Source organism: Rhamphochromis longiceps, linkage group LG18, assembly GCF_057381845.1.
Source record: "Rhamphochromis longiceps isolate RC_006_pf linkage group LG18, R_longiceps_female_GT1.1, whole genome shotgun sequence".
Lineage (NCBI taxonomy): Eukaryota > Metazoa > Chordata > Actinopteri > Cichliformes > Cichlidae > Rhamphochromis > Rhamphochromis longiceps.
Genome location: NC_140574.1, coordinates 25,938,814 through 25,956,140, shown reverse-complemented (window position 1 = coordinate 25,956,140; position 17,327 = coordinate 25,938,814). Strand labels below are relative to the sequence as shown.

The window sequence follows — 17,327 nt, the reverse complement described above, 5'->3', positions numbered from 1 at the left end:
CTCTGGCACCTCTGGCATCGCCATCCCTTACATAAGAGGACATTAGAGTTCTGTCCAGGGAACATGCTTGAAGTTGTTCAGATTAGCCTCTTGGGTGCACCCCTCCCTTCCCCAACACGTTTAACGTGTAAGACATTGTAAGTGCATTAGCTTAATCCCTCCTATCTGGCGTGCAGCGATCCATGCATTTCAGTGAACGCACACAAACAGTGGTCCTCAGGCAGTGAAGATGGAGGTGCACATGCAAGTATTTTCACCTGTGTTTGATCCAAAATAACAAACCTGCCAAATATTGAACAGTTTGTAGGATTGTAAGGGACAATGTTGAGATTCAGCGTGTATTTGTGCATGCTGTGGTTGCTTTTTGCAGGTAAATATAACTTGTGTGTTGTTTTCACAGGTCAATATTAGAGTCATTAGTATGTTTTTCTGCTCTCGTTCTCACCTCGTCATTGGCATATTTGAAGTGAAGTGAAGTGTACTGAAGTTTGTACAGCTGATTTTTTTTTGTATGTTTAAAATTAATTCATTTGTGTAGACGCTTTACGTGCCTCTCTGTTTACACAAATATATGTATAAAAAGTTATAATGAACTATAATCTGTTCTCTAGACACCGTCTCCAGCGAGGACATCAGTGGATGTGAACAGCAGCCATGCCAAAACGGTGGTGTATGTGAGAGCCACAATGGAGGATTCAGATGCCTTTGCGCCTCTCAGAGCCAAAACGGGCAGCTGTATGGTGGACAGAATTGCACAGTTGCACTTACAGGCTGTAATGAGAACCAGTGTGAGAATGGAGGAGTGTGTTCTCCCTTATTTGTGAACGATCACCACAGTTACACATGCATCTGCCCTGCTGGCTTCATGAGCCCTAAATGCCAGACTCCTACTGTTTTCTCATTTGAGTCCAGAGGCTATGTGTACATACAGATGCCGCTCCTAGACCAAGAAGCTCCTCTTAACGTCACCTTCAGCTTCAGGACGGAACAACTGGTTGGCACCCTCTTACAACGCAGGGTGGACGATCTGCTCTTCAGCATCGAGCTGATGCACGGGCATCTCTGCCTCCTCAGCCTGAGAGGCCAAGGCTCCAGCACATTGGTTCAAGAGCTTCCAGGATATTTGTCTGACAGCAAGTGGCACACAGTGGAAGCATCTCTGGGTGGCGTGGTCAGTCTCATCAGGCTGCTATGCACTGAAGGAAGCTGCACCAGAGAGTCCAATGCTGAAGTCCAGCTGCTTGAACAGGCCTCCTCTCTCCCTGAGCCCGAAGCAGTTCGTCACAGCCTCTTCATTGGAGCAATCAGTGGGAACTGGACACTGGGCAGGGCAGTGGAGGAAGCAGACTACCCTCCTGCTTTTCTGGGCTGCTTCAGAGATGTGTTTGTAGACTCACGGCTGTTATTGCCGGTTATAGCGCCAGAAGGTTCACACATCCAGGCGAACATCACTGTGGGGTGCAGCGACAAAGACAAGTGTGACGACAGCCCGTGTCAGAACCGAGGCCGCTGTGTTAGCCAAGGCTGGAGGGGTTACCTTTGTGAGTGCCACAGGCCATATGAGGGAAACAACTGTGCAGAGGGTAAGACTTACATATACATTAACATCATTGCAAGCTGTGTAAATTTTTTAATTAGATTCTCAAATAAACTCAAATTGCTTGTTAGTTCCCAGTTTTTCTTCCTATTTGCTCCGCCATCCACAAAAACCTTGTCTGTCCCCGCCTACTGTTCAGGGCTTCTCCTGTGTTTGTTTCCTTACCTGCAACATCAAATACTGCATAAAGTCATGGCATTAAAAAGCTCTGCATCCAGTGTTTTGTTGACCTGTCTCTCCATCCCAGCCTCCTCCCTACATAGTCTTTTTATTTCTTTAGGTACAGAACCTCAAAAAACAAATTTTCTTTCCCACAATGAAACACAGCAATGGAGGTCCTCTTTAACAAATGGCTGTTTCAGTCTGAGGTTATAACTTTTAAAAAATATGTAGGTTTTGTGAGCAAAAGCCTTTTTTGGCCTTGTGCAACTTTTGGTTTAATAGATGTGGTGCGATTTCCATTGAACCACACCCATTAGCGCTAACCTGATCTCTGTTAGGTAACATTTCTGAATCCTGAATAACATTTAATTTAGCTGATGACAAATTATTGGAGATACCCTTTAAATATAGGTGCACTGGTTCAAGTTCAAGCTCAGCCTGAGTCATCTTGCTGCTCAAGTGTCAGTGGTGAGCTGTGAAGAGAAGCACCCTGCAGGATAAAATTAGTCGGCAGACGTTAAAGGAGCTTACGGAGCTGGTAGAAATAGCAGACTGTCAAGTCAAACAGCCATGCTTTTAGAACATACACCTGCATCGAGGATTAAAAAAACGTGGTGTTCAGGAATTGACCGGGAATGCCTTCAGTTTGCCAGATCAGGGAGTCTTATGGACTTGTGTCTTCTTTGGTTGCCAAACTGAGGAGCTCCTCCTTGTAATGACCCGCGAGCCTTCTTCATTGTAAAAACCTTTTACTGAAACAATAACTCGTTTAGTTCCCATAACACTGACAACTGTACAATAATCATGGCATTCTTTTGCTTAAAAATGAGATTAGAGATTATTTGGTGTTAGATAAGACGATACATCTTTTTATCACTTACATAAAGACTGGAGATGCTGCACATTTTTGATTTTACTGGGATTGTACATGTAAGACTTTACTGCTCCTGTTAAGTAAATTATGAATTTCTCTCTTTCTCGTGCTTATACAGAGTACATCACAGCCAGGTTTGGAAACAAAGACCTCGAGAGCTATGCTGTGTTCTCATTGGATGATGACCCAGGTGATACTGTGATCATATCCATGTTCATCCGCACCAGACAGTCCAGTGGTCTGCTCCTTATCATGACTAACACCACAAGCCAGTACCTCCGCCTGTGGTTGGAAGCGGGTATGATCAAAGTTCAGGTCAACAACTTTGAGACCCTGGTCGGTCGGGCTGTGATCAATGACGGCCATTTCCACCTGGTGACTCTGAAACTGGAAGGAGTGGTAGCCACCTTGTTCCAGTCAGCCCAAAGCCAGGGCTTTATACCCATCAGGCTTATCCAGGTCCATCCTGGGGATATGGTTTATGTCGGGGGGCTACCAGACTCAAGGGCATCGGCTTCTTTTGGCGGGTACTTCAAGGGATGCATCCAGGATCTGAGGATTAACAACAAAAGACTGCAGTTCTATCCAATATCAACTCCGGTAGAATCGTACAACCTGGAACAACTCATCAGCGTTGCAGAAGGATGCAGCAGCGACAACGCCTGTGCTGTGAGTTATGGCAGTGCTGCCATATCGATAACGCTGTTGTGCATGAGCTGCTACCCCTTGCGACCCTGGTGTCTGCACTAACACTGAAAGAGTGCTTTATAATTAATTGATACTGTCTTCTCTGCATTAGGTGAACCCCTGTCTTAACGGGGGAGTGTGTTACTCCATGTGGGATGATTTCATTTGCAACTGCCCCCCCAACACTGCAGGGCGGCGCTGTGAGGAGGTGAAATGGTGCGAGCTGTCTCCCTGCCCAGCTGCTGCAATGTGTCAGCCCCTCTCTCAGGGTTTTGAATGTAAGTAACCTGATAACAGGTTCCAGTCATGCATAATGCATGTCCTGAAAGTACATCATCAGGGAGGAATAAAGACTCTTTAAGAATTCATTTCCCATTCATGGCACATGCAAGCATTTGGAAGAATTTACAAGTAATGTGCAAGCGAACTGACATCCACTGAAGACATCATCAGCACTGCACGTCCCTTTAGGGGACTCAATGGTGCACACACAGTTTTAATTACAGCACTGTTGATTACAGCAGGGAACACAGTAGAGGCAGGGATCCTGCATGGGATTCCTCTAAGGCGTGGTAATCCCTGGTCAGATTAACTCTGCTGCCACATGGCTGTGGTAGTTTATGATGACATGTCTTCCTGGAGCAGTCACATGTTCACAGAGGGGAGGGGGAAAACAGTAGCTTTTTAAACAGTTTTTGAGCTAATTTGCTGTTTAAATAAAAACAAACGGTAAGGACAGTGGGGTTATTTCACACTGGATGTTTTTGGAATTATGTTTTCGTTGAAGTTATTAAGGCTCAGTCAGAATAAAGTGGAATCATCTCCTTCTGTACGCCAGTACAAATCAGTTTCCGCTGAGGCAGAGTTGGTATGTTTGTATTTGCTATGCTGCCAGGCTACTGTCAAGTGTGGTTGAACTTACAGAGTCCTGAAAAAAGACATTAGCTTAATTAAACTCTAACCTTGTGACTACACTAGGAACTTCCCGCTCACAGGGTGCACTTTGTAAAAGCAGACCAGACTGTTTTTTTATTAAACATGAGCAGTATGCAGTTCTTAAAGAAACTGGTTTAACGCTTTATAATACAGCGTGCAACTCAGCATGTAATTCCCCTGTAATTTAATGGAATGTCAGTGGTTTTTTTTATTTGATATTACAATGTAATTATAATAACCTACACATTCATAAAGGTAGGAATACTAGAATAATGCTTTTAGAGGACGCAAATAAATAATTGTTGTAAATAAATTGAATAACTCTGTAAGTAATTTTTAGTAATTAGTAAGTAACTTTACATAGTGCCACAATTCTGGGTATTTTACAGGAAAGGGGATAAGTCATACTCTAAGTAATTGCTGCTCTAAGTGCAGCATAATTTCTTGGTAATTTGACAGTAAAACCAATAACATGTCCCAATCTTACATTGTAAGTAGACTGTAGTTTTAAGGGTATTTTATGGAGTGGATTAGCCTTGACTAACCTCAAGGTACTTTACGGGGTTTGAGACACTCCTTTTGAGAGATGTGAACAGTGATTTTGAAAGAAAGAAAATTAAATTCACATAGGCCTGCAAATTTAGATGGCATTTATTTTTTGTTTTAGCATTTGTAAGGGAGAAAAGTTCTTCTCACATCTATATTGGATAACTGAAAAGGAAAAAGGACAATCGAGTAATACAAAATCTACTGTGTACATGTGTTAAAAATAAAGGAAATTGGGAAAAGATTAATTTGCTCTATAATATGGCCCACGCCCCAAAATGTAGAGCATATTTACAATGGGTTGTGTCAAACTTTCAGCCACAGGGAGGACTAAGAGCAATGTGGTATTAGGTTACTCTTCAAGACCTGAAAACATGAGTCTTTAATGTTCAGGGGGGACTGTAGTCTGTATGGGTGTGATGCTTTGAGACTGCAACAAGTAAGCTGCTCCTCCCTGTCTCTGCTACAGGCTTGTCTAATGTGACATTTCGGCTTGGAAGCAGCATTCCACAGTACCGGAGCAATGGAAAGATTAAGCGCAGCCTGACCAGTGTCTCCCTCAGCTTCCGCTCAAGACGGCTTGCTGCCACATTACTGCATGCACACAAGGACTCAAACTACCTGACGGTCTCTCTCCTGAACTCTCATGTGGTCATGGATCTCCAGGTTGGGGGTGACAAGGACAACGTGTCTATTCAAAGCCAGACTCAGTTCAGTGATGGAAAGTGGCACACTGTGAAGCTCAGCTTGGAAACCCAGGCATCGACCTCCAGTTGGATCATGGTCGTGGATGGAGGAAAGGAGGCCATTAGCATGCCCAAAACAGCTGTGGGTGACCTGGAGTTTCTCAGCAAGGAAGCGGACATCTTCCTGGGTGGTCTAAGCCTGAATGCTGGAGTGGATCTGTCTGGCTGTCTGGGTCCTGTCGAGATTGGGGGGCTTCTTCTCCCTTTCCACCCCGATACAGAGCTGAACCTGCCCAGACCTCAGGAGGAGCAGTTTTTGAGGATAAACAGCAATGCTCCCCTGCTGTACGGCTGCTGGGGAGCCAGTGTTTGCACACCTAACCCTTGCAGGAACGAGGGTGTCTGCGAGGACCTGTTTGACCTGCATCAGTGCACGTGTTCCTCCGAGTGGACGGGCCACCTGTGTCAAGACTCGACAGACCCCTGCATCTCCGGGCCCTGTCTCTACGGCAACTGTGTCAGCCTACCTGGAGGGTATAAGTGTGCGTGTGAGCAGGGGTACAGCGGCGAGCAATGTGAGGTAGAAGTCGATATGTGTGAAAAAAGCAATTGCAGCCACGGCGCCACGTGCCTCAAAGGCTTCCAGACGTACTCCTGTCTATGCCCTCAAAATATGACCGGCCAGTACTGCGAGTGAGTTCCTCAAGAGTTGATTTCAGTGTCACCAGACATAGCAATGTCACCAGTTGTGCTGATTTGCAAACTTCTCTATTACAGCGAGAAACTCCCTGAAATCCCATGGTACATCGAGACCAATCCGTAAGTGCTTTTACATCAAATTCAACACACTTCACTTAACCAAGTAAACAACAAATCAACCATTTCTGAATTAAACAGTGTTTACTTTCTCTCTTCTGATGTTTGCCCAGACTTCCTCGGTTGCCCGTGTCTACATGCACGGGTACACGGTGGAACTACAGCTGCTTTAATGGAGGAAGCTGCTCCGAGGCTGATGATGCTTGTTACTGCCTGCCTGGCTTCGCGGGACAATGGTATGACATGCATAATGATAGTTAATTTGCACGCAACTTGTGATTTTAAAAGTCCATTTCAGTGCAGCTACTGCCCCCAGGTGGCCAAAAACAGAACTTTTTTAAATTTTCCTTTCAGGTGTGAGAAGGACGTGGATGAATGTGCCTCTGACCCCTGTATGAACGGAGGTTTCTGTGTCAACTATGTGAACAGTTTTGAGTGCGTGTGCGACATGAATTACTCGGGGATTCACTGCCAAATAGACGTCAGCGACTTCTACTTGTACCTCTTCCTGGGCCTGTGGCAGAACCTCTTCCAGCTCGTGTCCTACCTCGTGATTCGTCTCGACGACGAGCCAGAAATTGAGTGGGGGTTCCAGATCAACGATTAGACCCTCTTTATGATGAATAAAATCAGACCTAGCTCGATGTGAAGGGTTAATCAGCCACAACAGCACATCTACTGGAGGAGATCTGCAACATCTTTGGGCTGTATGAATCAGTTTTATCTCTTCCTGTGGGAACATACACGTCCACAGACATTGCGAGCAAATATATCTACCTACATAGTCTCCGTGGTAAGGGGAAACTGTTCTCCTTTGTGGCCTCTTGTGATTTAGGTTGATAAACCAGGTGTATCTGCATTAATCTACATAATACCTGCAGTATTTAAGTGGTCCGTGTTGCAGATACACAGCTCTTGGTTTCAGTGTGCACTCGTAAACATGAGACTTTTATGAATGTTTGAATTTTTTATGAAGACAATTTTTTTTAAATCTCAGCTTTACAACGAGCTGCTAACGAGGAACAGTGGCTGTTGATATACGTTACGTATTCGTGTAATGTATTGACAGGGTCAGCAATAGAGATGTGTCTGTTGTGAACAGGTTTATTTGGTTATGTTGAACAATACATACTCCATCGTGTTTTTGACAGTGTGTGAATCTGGTTCTAATACTGAAAACTACACTTTAGAGAGCTCTTTGTGTGCCTTAAATATCCACTTTTTGATCTGTGCGACAGCTTTTCTCTCACTGGGTTTTGTAACTGTTCCTCGCATAGTTATAATCAAGTGGATGAAACTGAAATTACAATATATGTATCTAAGACGTATTTACAAATATTTATGTAACGTAATATAAAATAAGTTGTCCTGCATACAGTATCTGATCTTGAAAGGGAACCCATTATGCTTTTCCTTCATTTCTCAAACATAGCATCTACAATTGTAGATGCTCATGTTAAACATGGATAGAGACTGAACTGGTGAGGTCAGCAAATGCAAACGTGAGTTAAACACTCACTTTTATGCATTTTTTTTTCTACTTTTGGCACTGTGTGATGTGATATGCCTAATATGACTATCAGGCACACCTGACGGGCTGCAAAAGGTCCAATATGTGATTTAAAAAAAAAAGGATCATACTGAAATATGAATCATGCAAACCTACTCTGAGTCACAGGAAAAAAACATGTAGATGGAAATGAGCATTAAAGGTCTCTTTTAGGAGAAACAAATATAAATAAATGTGAAATGTTTGGAAAATGACAGTTTTTATTTAAATCCTTTGTATACATATTGCTCATCTGAAACAGGCACATTCAAGAAAACACTACTTCAATTCACTCATCTGGTGATAACAGGTCAAATCTGATGCTAACAATGGTGCCAATAAGATTCACAGAAACATAGTAGCTGCCAAACGGACACAGGACAGGACAGACTCCGTATGGCTCCAGGTAAGTCCACTCGTCTTCTCCTCTCAAAGACATGCTTGATTAAATACTGATCATATGCAGTAGTTACCAAAATGGATGAAAATGTGACCTGACGAGTGAATTATATTTCGCAGCAGGGATCGTATTTTCACATTATATACATAATGTAAGGCCGCTGTGGAGCTGCTACCACAATCACACCCTACACGATGTTGTCTGTGAAGGTTCTCAGTCATCCTTGGACCAGGTCATCGTAGTCCAAGGAGCTTGGAAAGAAAAGCATCTGGACTTCTTTAAGTTGCTTATTATGTTATTTTTATACCAAAACACATCCATCCAACAAGTTAATGACTCATCAGTCCTGTTCATGGAGCTTACAGTCGCAGAGCTCTTTGTAGATCCTCTTTCGTATCTTTGGTATGTCTTTTTGTGAGAAGTGGAGGGGTCTTGTCAGAGCAAGGCATCTAGAATACTGTAAAAGAGCAATATCATGTAGTGAGCAAGCAACAGAAACAAATCTGAAACGATCATGCACGCGAACAAAGTCGCACATACCTCCAGAACAAAAACTCCGCAGTCGTTCTCGTTGGTCTGCTGCGGGACTTTCTGCGAGGAGCAGCAGGGGGAGACAGCACATCGTGTCAGTGAGAGCGAGCGTTCAAACAGGTAACAGTTTAAACCAGGACGACGTACCTCATCGAACGCCACCGTCCAACCGCTTTCAAAAGCAGTTTGCTTCTTTTCTTTTGCTTCGGTCATCAAGTATTTCAGGATGTTCTGTTGAGAGGAAAACGTTTAGATAGAAAAAGTATTTTGTCAAAGTAACTGCGTGTACGTGAAGTGTGTAATTACCCTTCCAACTTTCTGGAGCCCGTTCCCTTGAGAGTCATAAAGGCAGATTTTCTTTTGGACGATGTCGGCAGTCACCAAACACCAGTGAACCTCCAGATGGATAGGCACCAAAAGAAGTCTCTTAGAAAACAAATCCACCTGGACGAGACACACGAGATCACAGCCACCCATCCCACCCACTCCTTAGTTCTTTAGAGACTTTTTTCATACTTTTCATTGCATAGAAATAAAAGTTATGTTAGTTCTTTTTGCTTCTGGGAGAAACATGGCAATAGAAAGCTGCATGACTAACAAGGGTATCACATCATTTCCATCTAAGAGCTCACCTGCTTCGTCCATCGCTTAACACCATCGTATCCTTTGGTCATCAGCTGCCGGTGGAAGAAACTGTTGAGAAAATGGACCTAAAAGCGAAGACAAACAGAAATCATCAGTTTATAACAATTAAAAATACGTAGATTTAAAAGTTCTAGGATCAAACATCGCTTTCAAGTAATAGGATAAATATTGGAACGATATCTACAGTATTGTCTCATATTGGGGTACCAGTACTCCTAGGGGTAGTCCACAGCACTACATGGGCTACTAGCAAGGAACCTGGGGCCTACTGCACCAGCATAAGGTCTAACTGTAGGTCTGTGGATTTCATCTCCATATCTAACAGCACTCAACGCAGCACTGGCTAACAAGCTGAGCCATGTTTGACGCTCAGAGGCTATTCGTCACCAGAGCATCACTGACCGACTGCCTAACCAATCATCCTGGCTGATGCTGCAGAGAGTATCACGTTTGGATGATATCTTCAGACTCAGGTCTGCTACACAAGTTCAGTGAATCTGCTCTCATGTGTGAAAAGCGACGGGTGCCAGTGGTCGACTTGCCCGTTCTGGTGATCTGTGGCACCGAAAGCCAGTCGAGCTGCACGAAGATCATCTGTGAGCTCCAACTAAAGGACATTAGGTTCTCATGTCCTTTAGCCCCACATTAGGTTCCAGCTGCTCTCCTCATAGAGAGCAGCTGGAAGTCATTTTGTGGGGCTCCTGCTCCTCCTTGTACAGAGGAGCAGAAACTGTTCCTGAAACTGGCTTGATTCCCTCTCCAGCTCTCCTCCTCCTCCATGCCTGCCTGCCCGGCAGGGTGACAGCAATACTCCGTCAGCCTTTTACAGCGGAGGGGTAAAAAGCATTTTAAACAGTCTGGAGTAAATAAACTGACCTCGTTAAATAATATAGAAATACATACAGCCTTATAGTCCCTTTAATGAATAAGTCCGGTAGGTGAAATCTTTCCTCGCTTAGCGTTCCGATGCAAGAAAAATTCCAGCATTTTTAGATCTTCATTTAGAGCTTTGTTTAATTACCTTGTGATGGGAAGAATCCATGATCAGTTCCCCGTACATGTTCATAACCTTCAACAGAAACAACAAATGCGTACACACACCCGTTACATTGATCTTAAACATTCACACTCCAGTGAATCCAGTAAAGCATGGCGTGTTTGGTGTTATAGATGATGCTAACCTGGTCGTTGAGCCAGTTCTGATCTGCCAGCGTCAACAAATCGTCCAGAGTCAACGTGTGTTTCTTGTAGACCACCTGAAAAGACCGGACGGGCTTCTGGAGGATCGCAGCTCGGTATCTGGTAACCTCAGAGAGGACTGTGTTTTTCCTGAACAGACACAAACGGGCAACGCTCAGAAAGCTCCCACTTACTCTTTACCACAACAACAGAATTCTGATTTACCTGTCACTTAAACCAGTGTAAAACTTCCCCTTGAGATGCCTCAAGACGTCGTTCTTACGTAATGGGATTAAGCTTCCATATTTCATGTAGAAGTCATCAAGAAACTCTGGAGAAACACAGAAACTCTTAACAAACGGCCCAGAGAAGAAAGTTGCACCAAATGTTAACGATGCACATACCGTGGATGTCCTTCGTCAGTGCGTTCAGGCTGACATCAGTGTGAGGGGATACTGTTTTTTTACTACTGATGGTCTCATCAGTATCTGTGACTGTACTCTGGTCCTGGCCTGGAGTACCAGCAGTCTGTGCTGATGGGCTGCCGACCTCGAGTCTTTGTGCAGGAGTTGTTCCTGGTACCCTGCTCTGTGTGACGTCTTCACATGTGTAACTGTCTGCATTTAATGAAGATTGGATACTATGACAGTGTCTTAAAGGCTCTCTAATTTCACCAATGTGTACCAAAGTTTCTCCTGTAATGGTTTCACCATCAGTACCTGCAGCAGCATCTGTGTTCACATCCTGGTTCTGTCTTTTAAGGGGATCCTCTGAACCTCCAGTATCACATCCAAGAGCTGACACAAGGACTGATGTTTTTGCTGCATTCAGCGCGTGGTACGCTTTCCTTTTATTTTTTTGTGTCTTTAAACTGAGGCCAGGGCCCGAGCCAAAGCGTTTTTTAGCTCTAAATATCCCAAAGTGGCACTTCTCTCTCCACTTCCTCCACATCCAAAGCTGTAGTTTACAGTACAAGCGCCTCTTGGCTCGCCTGGACATGTGAGAGACCCCATTGATTAAAGAAATGGATCCCTTCCTCCTCTTCAAGTATTTCGCTTTGCTCCGCTGGCTCTGTGCTCGGTGCATTTGGCAGAGAGTGAAGAACGCTTTCCGGAGAGCCAAGTGTGAGCGAGGCGGCTCAAATGTAGCAGCATTTAGCAACAAACCAACACACGGAGCTACATGGTTTCCGGGCCATGATCCAGCCGCTGTTAGATGAGACAATTTCACCTTGAAGTGGAAAGGTGAAATAACATGAGGTCTGAAGAATTCACAATTTGACACGATCCTCACAGCTTACTTAGGGGTCCCTGTCCTGGCTTTGGTTTCACAGTCTGACCATCTGCTGCGACACAGAACAAAAGTTTGATTACACATGAGCCTCACTTTGATGAAAAAGGATTTCATAAATAGATCTGATCCTACGGTGAACCGATCAGTGGCTGAACGCTGGTAAATTCTTCTCAGGTAGAGAAGAATTTTAGTAGCAGGCTGCTACTAACAATGTGCATATGGACTAATTACTTACTGCTTCTTTTACCAAGGCAAATGATCTGAACAGGTCTTCCATCACAGTTGTTGCTTTTGCACTTGCATCAGCTCTTTATACTGAGAAGGAGGCCTTTTTCAGAAGTTGTCAGAGGTCTGAGAGTTACAGACCTGCCTGCAGGTGCGCGTGTGCAGCACATGTCCCCACATAGAAAGACACACATTTTTATTTTTACAAGCAATATTATTTTGTTACCTCCAGGCTGTCGGAGCGGGTACAGGTCGCTGTTTTGCCCGCCTTGAATTGCTTTCTTCCAGACACGTGTTTCCAATCACAGACCCTTGCTAAAAAAAAAAAAAAAAAAAAAAAGCCGGCGATGTTTAAAGACACCCAACAATTGCCTGCAACAAACGAGGAGCTAGCCACACACTCACGTAGCCTCGCAGTTTCCCCCTCGTTTGGCTCAATGAAACCTCGAAGCGGAGAAAGCTCTTCGCGGACACGTCCTGTCTGTGTGTGCGTTCACATAAATCAGAGCGTTTTTTATTCAGAACACGGCGTTTGGAGCTAAAACTCTTTAGCTTACTTAGCATTCAGGTTAGCCGATGCAAGATTGGATCACGCAGACGGACGCAACGTGAGCGACGTCTTGCTGTGATTGGTTGTTAGACTTCGGCTTCATCCAATCCGTTGACCGTTAACAGTCACATGTAGTCACGTGCCCCTCTCATCCTGACCAATCAAAACACGATCTTCTTCTTTAGACGTCCGTTTAGTTACATTAAAGTGTGTCACTGCCCCCTGCAGGCCCTCTCTGTGCGTTCAGGGATTTTATTTTATAGAAATTTTATAGAAACAAGTGTTACAACAAATCTTGATAACCCGGGTAAATATACCGTATCTTCAACTTCAACTTATACATCCCTTTACTTTGCAAAATAAGACCACAATAAGTTCTTCTTTCTAGTTTCCATTACTCTCAACACTCTTACCCCTTATGCTTTTTCATCCATCATCCATTTCTGTTTTGTCTTTAAAGTTGATCTTGCAATATCATTAAAACACCAGTCAAAGAAATCATGTCTCATTAATAAATACAAAGCTACAGAAACATCAGAATAAAAAATGTCTTGTTTGCCTTCCAACCTTCTGCAGTCATTGACTATTAAACAATTCCAGAATCCACAAAACTAAACATGAAAATGATAAGCCAAACAAAAACATTATGGACTTCCCTGCAGTCTCTGCACGTAGCAGAGGCTGCAGGAAGTCTTTTAAAAATGAAGTCTCTGCCACAAGATTTCAATTTTAAAAGCAGTTGGGAAAAATCTAAACTATTTTCAGGAGAAGCCAAACAAACTTGGGAGGTTGTTCTTGTGGTAGGCTGCTACTAACAATGTAGCCTAAAGATACAGTTTAAAGGGCTCATTCAAAGCTAAATCTAAAGAAATGGCCGTGGCTCGAGACGTTTGCATGGTACTGTAACATATCTGTGATTTAATGCTGAATGGAAGTGACCGTGTGTTTTTACTAAAGTTATTAAACCTCAAAGCTTTGTGAAGTATTCTAGAGGGAATGGAAAGACTCTGCGGCGGTCCTCAGTCTGCACTTTATTGCTCATTTGAGAAAACATTTGAAATCTTCTCATCAGTATCTCTGTTTGCGGCCTGCTGCTGACCTTGAGTGACACTGGTGTAATAAGCAGATGGTCGCTGTCCCCCCCAAAACCTGGCAAACATCCTGTTTTTTTTCTTTTTTTTAGTATCATTGAGCAAGTCCGCAGATCCCTGCTGACAGTGGGGCCCAGCTCTGTAGATGACCAGCGTGACCTCTGTTGAGGGAGACAGCTGGTTACACAATACGAGTGAACCCAAAGATCTTCTCACATGTAATATTTGATATATATTCACGGCAGACATAGAGACAGGTGTCAGTATATGTTGCAGGAGTGTGACACTAAAACTGATTTGAACTAAAGGCTGCTCGTCCCACGCTAGACTTTGTGAGTTTCCATTTGCTTTGGCAGTTATCCTTTAAAAAAAAAAAAAAAAAAAAAAAAAAGAGCAGCACCATGTGACGCAAGAGTCAGGAGGGATGAACATGGTGTTTAACTTGGCTCTGTTTTCATGTTTAAAGTACAGGATATATAAGCAGCGACCTGCACCAGCTCTGCCTCTCATCTTTACCAGCATCTGCTCGTCTGTGATACCTTATTTTTGTTGCATTTCACACAGAAATGAATCTCCTGAGCTTCACTGTGGTGCTGGGACTGTTGGTGGGGACATGGGCTCAACCCATCGTGCGAAGGCCTCTGTGCGACTCCCCCGAGGCGGAGGAGGCTGCTCTGGTGGCGCAGGATTACCTCAACGCCCAGCACCATCATGGCTACAAGTATGTACTGAACCAGATCGACGACATCAAGGTCTACGCGAAGGTAAGTCAGCAGGTGGAGGTGCTGTTTAGTTACATACAGAAATGTGTGAACACAGTAGAAAAGAATAACGTTTACTGGGCAGAGAAGAAGGATAAACACTAAGTGTAGCAGTCCATACTGCATCATGTTATAGACAGTTTTGTTTATGGTGCCCCTCTCTTTCTAACTTTTTAGGACATTTTCAGACTAAATCAAAAGCAGCTATGTGCTCTATTTTTGCTAATAGGAGCTCTTATATGTTCACCTGCATCTGGAATAATATATACAGCAGAATTTAGTCAATTACCATCTTATGCACTACATTTTTTAAAAGTAATGTAACAATTGTGCAGTGATTTGTATATATTTTTGCTTTTTTAGCCAGACGGAGATGAATACGACATGGAAGTTGACCTGCTGGAGACAGACTGTCACGTGTTGGACCCACTGCCTCTTGCCAACTGCACAGTCAGGCCCAAAGTACAGACGGTGAGACGCAGAAGCTCTCAGGCTTCGACTCCTGTAATTCAGTCGATATTAGTTCTGATCAACCTACTTTGATTCTTCGTTCTCTTCCAGGCGGTAGAAGGAGACTGTGATGTGGTGCTGAAGAAGGTTGGCGGTGTTCTGAAGGTCATTGCATTCAAGTGCAAATCAGAGGGTAAAGATCACAGATGCTGCTCTCATCCAAATGATTACAAAGAACAAACCACAGCAGTGTCCATACATACTGCATGTGTCAATAACCTGTATGTGACTTTCCTGCTCGACTTGTAGTATCCACAGAGGATTTGTGTTTGGGCTGTCCCAGCCTCCTTCCCCTCAATAACACCGATGCGCTGGACTTTGTCCATGCCTCTCTGACAACCTTCAACAACATGACTGTGAACACGACACATGTTCTTCTCGAGGTTGGAAGGTTGTCATCACAGGTCAGACAGTCAGGATACTTTTTACCAGATGTAACACAGCTGCATGCTTTAACCTGCAGCTGTCAGTTCATCAGTGCTGTTTAATACTCTCAGGTTGTGTCTGGTGGGCCCATCTTCATAACAGAATATGTGGTTGTTGAGGGAAACTGCACCGAGGATCCCTGCGTGCCTCTCAGCGATGCCATGGCTGTGAGTACACAGTAGTAAAAGCACTCAGTTTGTTTTCAGGCCTGTTCAGCTGATCTGAGATGGAGAAATGTTCAATCAGGTCACCAGATGTTGAAAATGAACAAAACTGAGAGCTGTGCCTCTCTCTCCAGGCTCGTGGGATTTGTACAGCCAAAGGTACAATCGCCCAGCACAGTGTGGACTGCAAGATGTTCTCCACTCTGGTAAAATACTGCATCTGACTTCTAATATGTTCTGCTTCATGAAGACAAAACAACATTCACCATCTAACGTTCACATAGAAAACATTAAGAACTGTTTTTCTCTCACTGATGTCATTTTTTTAGATTCCCATTGTAGATGCCAACAGCACTGCAGCTGCAGACCCCGTCCTACCACCAGTGGTTCATGTGCACACACACGGCCTGTCACACAAGCACGGCCACAGCCACCACAAACTGACTGCTCTCCACAACCCCCATCAAAACGTCCTGTTATCTGCAGAGTCAGCAGAATCAGATGAAGTTGTACCTGTCGTCCCTGCTGCTGCTGCTCCAGCTGCAGATCCAGCTCCAGCTGCAGATCCAGCTCCAGTTGCAGACCCTGCTCTCGCTGCAGATCCTGCCCTTGCTGCAGATTCTGACTCAGCTGGAGAATCTTTATTGAAGGAAAGCTCACCTAACTTGAAGAAGAGAGATGTATCTGCTGCAGCTGCTGCCGTGGTTGATGCTCCTGCTGTTCAAACAGGACCAGTTACTCTCGTGCCAGTCTGCCCAGGAAGAGTCAGGTTCTTCTAAGTGTCCAAGTCTCACAGACTCTATACTTGCTTTCATTTGTAGCAGAGCACCTTTGATACATTAGCCATTTCCAGTAGATGTAACAAAACACCAACCAATGAGAAATAATTCATTGTTTTAAACTGTCAAATCAGACAAGCTTCTCTGTCAAATTGTCTGTAAAGATGTTGAATAAATCTCAAGTGAATTTACAGGGTTAATGAGGACACACTGATCATTTGTACTGTAGTTCTTGCCGTCATTCTGCAAAGTCCTCTAGAACGATTTCAAAAGTCCACAGTGCTGTTTGCCTGTTGTGTTGACTCATGCCAACGACCCTCCTGTGAACCGGCTGACATTTCTGATACAGCCATGAACAACAGCAGCTTTTCCTCTGCACATCCATGCTCACCACAACTCAACATTTCAGAAATGAATGAAAACACCAGGATACTCATACATCCAAGTATGAAAGAGTTCACACTTCATAATCATAAGAGGCTATTTAAAGATTTCAATGTGAAAATGTTGATAAGATATTTTATCCCATCGACCTGAGTTTCTCAGGTTACAGACAGACAAACATACAGGTCAATGCTGGTGAATATGGGCAAAGTCTATTAGTGAATTTACAAGAATGGATCAATATTCAGAAAGCTGCAGTTCATGGTAAAGGACAAATTAGGTAGACAGCCTCAAAAATGCTGTGAACCCTCTGAGTCTAAAAAGCGATATGATGCCCCCACGGGCTAAACTGATAAGAGAAGCAGCCAAATAAAGAAAAAGTTGTCCTTGGTTACCCACACACGAAGAGATAAGATGATTTTTATGCCCAGCTGCTCTAACACCCACTTTCCAGATGTTTTAGACAGTTGTTTTGAACCCATAAACATCAAATTCTCAGCTTAAAAAAAATTAAAGCACAATTTTGGTTACTGAGC

At 43.8% G+C, this 17,327-nt stretch overlaps 3 protein-coding genes across 5 annotated transcripts; 2 read left to right on the top strand and 1 right to left on the bottom strand.

Annotated features, from left to right (window-relative positions):
- The first annotated feature begins 236 nt into the window (after positions 1 to 236).
- On the top strand, positions 237 to 7,985 carry LOC146648451 (protein crumbs homolog 1-like). Its single transcript, XM_085389757.1, has 8 exons — positions 237 to 370; positions 612 to 1,583; positions 2,752 to 3,302; positions 3,433 to 3,598; positions 5,272 to 6,181; positions 6,266 to 6,307; positions 6,418 to 6,540; positions 6,659 to 7,985. Exons 1-8 carry the CDS (start codon positions 322 to 324, stop codon positions 6,909 to 6,911), a joined length of 3,066 nt encoding a protein of 1,021 aa, XP_085245883.1. The 5' UTR covers positions 237 to 321; the 3' UTR covers positions 6,912 to 7,985.
- A 71-nt stretch (positions 7,986 to 8,056) lies between these two features.
- On the bottom strand, positions 8,057 to 12,760 carry LOC146648450 (sentrin-specific protease 5-like). Of its 3 annotated transcripts, XM_085389760.1 has the most exons (12): positions 12,532 to 12,760; positions 12,353 to 12,441; positions 11,328 to 11,953; positions 11,013 to 11,225; positions 10,834 to 10,939; positions 10,611 to 10,758; positions 10,451 to 10,498; positions 9,417 to 9,494; positions 9,091 to 9,228; positions 8,932 to 9,015; positions 8,794 to 8,844; positions 8,057 to 8,710 (listed from the first exon to the last, which is right to left on the bottom strand). In XM_085389760.1, exons 3-12 carry the CDS (start codon positions 11,692 to 11,694, stop codon positions 8,594 to 8,596), a joined length of 1,350 nt encoding a protein of 449 aa, XP_085245886.1. In that variant the 5' UTR covers positions 11,695 to 11,953; positions 12,353 to 12,441; positions 12,532 to 12,760; the 3' UTR covers positions 8,057 to 8,593. The 3 variants fall into 3 exon arrangements, with proteins under 3 accessions (XP_085245886.1, XP_085245884.1, XP_085245885.1); XM_085389758.1 differs by having other exon boundaries at positions 11,013 to 11,953; positions 12,532 to 12,759; XM_085389759.1 differs by having other exon boundaries at positions 11,013 to 11,950; positions 12,532 to 12,759.
- A 1,493-nt stretch (positions 12,761 to 14,253) lies between these two features.
- On the top strand, positions 14,254 to 16,636 carry LOC146648449 (alpha-2-HS-glycoprotein-like). The gene is made up of 7 exons (XM_085389140.1): positions 14,254 to 14,531; positions 14,892 to 14,999; positions 15,090 to 15,171; positions 15,288 to 15,442; positions 15,536 to 15,631; positions 15,763 to 15,834; positions 15,958 to 16,636. Exons 1-7 carry the CDS (start codon positions 14,334 to 14,336, stop codon positions 16,405 to 16,407), a joined length of 1,161 nt encoding a protein of 386 aa, XP_085245266.1. The 5' UTR covers positions 14,254 to 14,333; the 3' UTR covers positions 16,408 to 16,636.
- Positions 16,637 to 17,327: the final 691 nt, after the last annotated feature.

Bases quoted from the DNA above. Each gene is read 5' to 3' on its own strand.
- LOC146648450 (XM_085389758.1), bottom strand. From the start codon at position 11,694: ATGCACCGAGCACAGAGCCAGCGGAGCAAAGCGAAATACTTGAAGAGG. The intron at 10,940-11,012 runs GTATGTGCATCG...GTGTTTCTCCAG, and splicing joins ACTGACGAAGGACATCCACG to AGTTTCTTGATGACTTCTAC. The intron at 10,499-10,610 runs GTTAGCATCATC...TTTCTGTTGAAG, and splicing joins AGAACTGGCTCAACGACCAG to GTTATGAACATGTACGGGGA.
- LOC146648451 (XM_085389757.1), top strand. From the start codon at position 322: ATGTTGAGATTCAGCGTGTATTTGTGCATGCTGTGGTTGCTTTTTGCA. The intron at 371-611 runs GTAAATATAACT...TCTGTTCTCTAG, and splicing joins GCTGTGGTTGCTTTTTGCAG to ACACCGTCTCCAGCGAGGAC. The intron at 3,303-3,432 runs GTGAGTTATGGC...TCTCTGCATTAG, and splicing joins GCAGCGACAACGCCTGTGCT to GTGAACCCCTGTCTTAACGG.
- LOC146648449 (XM_085389140.1), top strand. From the start codon at position 14,334: ATGAATCTCCTGAGCTTCACTGTGGTGCTGGGACTGTTGGTGGGGACA. The intron at 15,443-15,535 runs GTCAGACAGTCA...TAATACTCTCAG, and splicing joins TTGGAAGGTTGTCATCACAG to GTTGTGTCTGGTGGGCCCAT. The intron at 15,835-15,957 runs GTAAAATACTGC...TCATTTTTTTAG, and splicing joins GCAAGATGTTCTCCACTCTG to ATTCCCATTGTAGATGCCAA.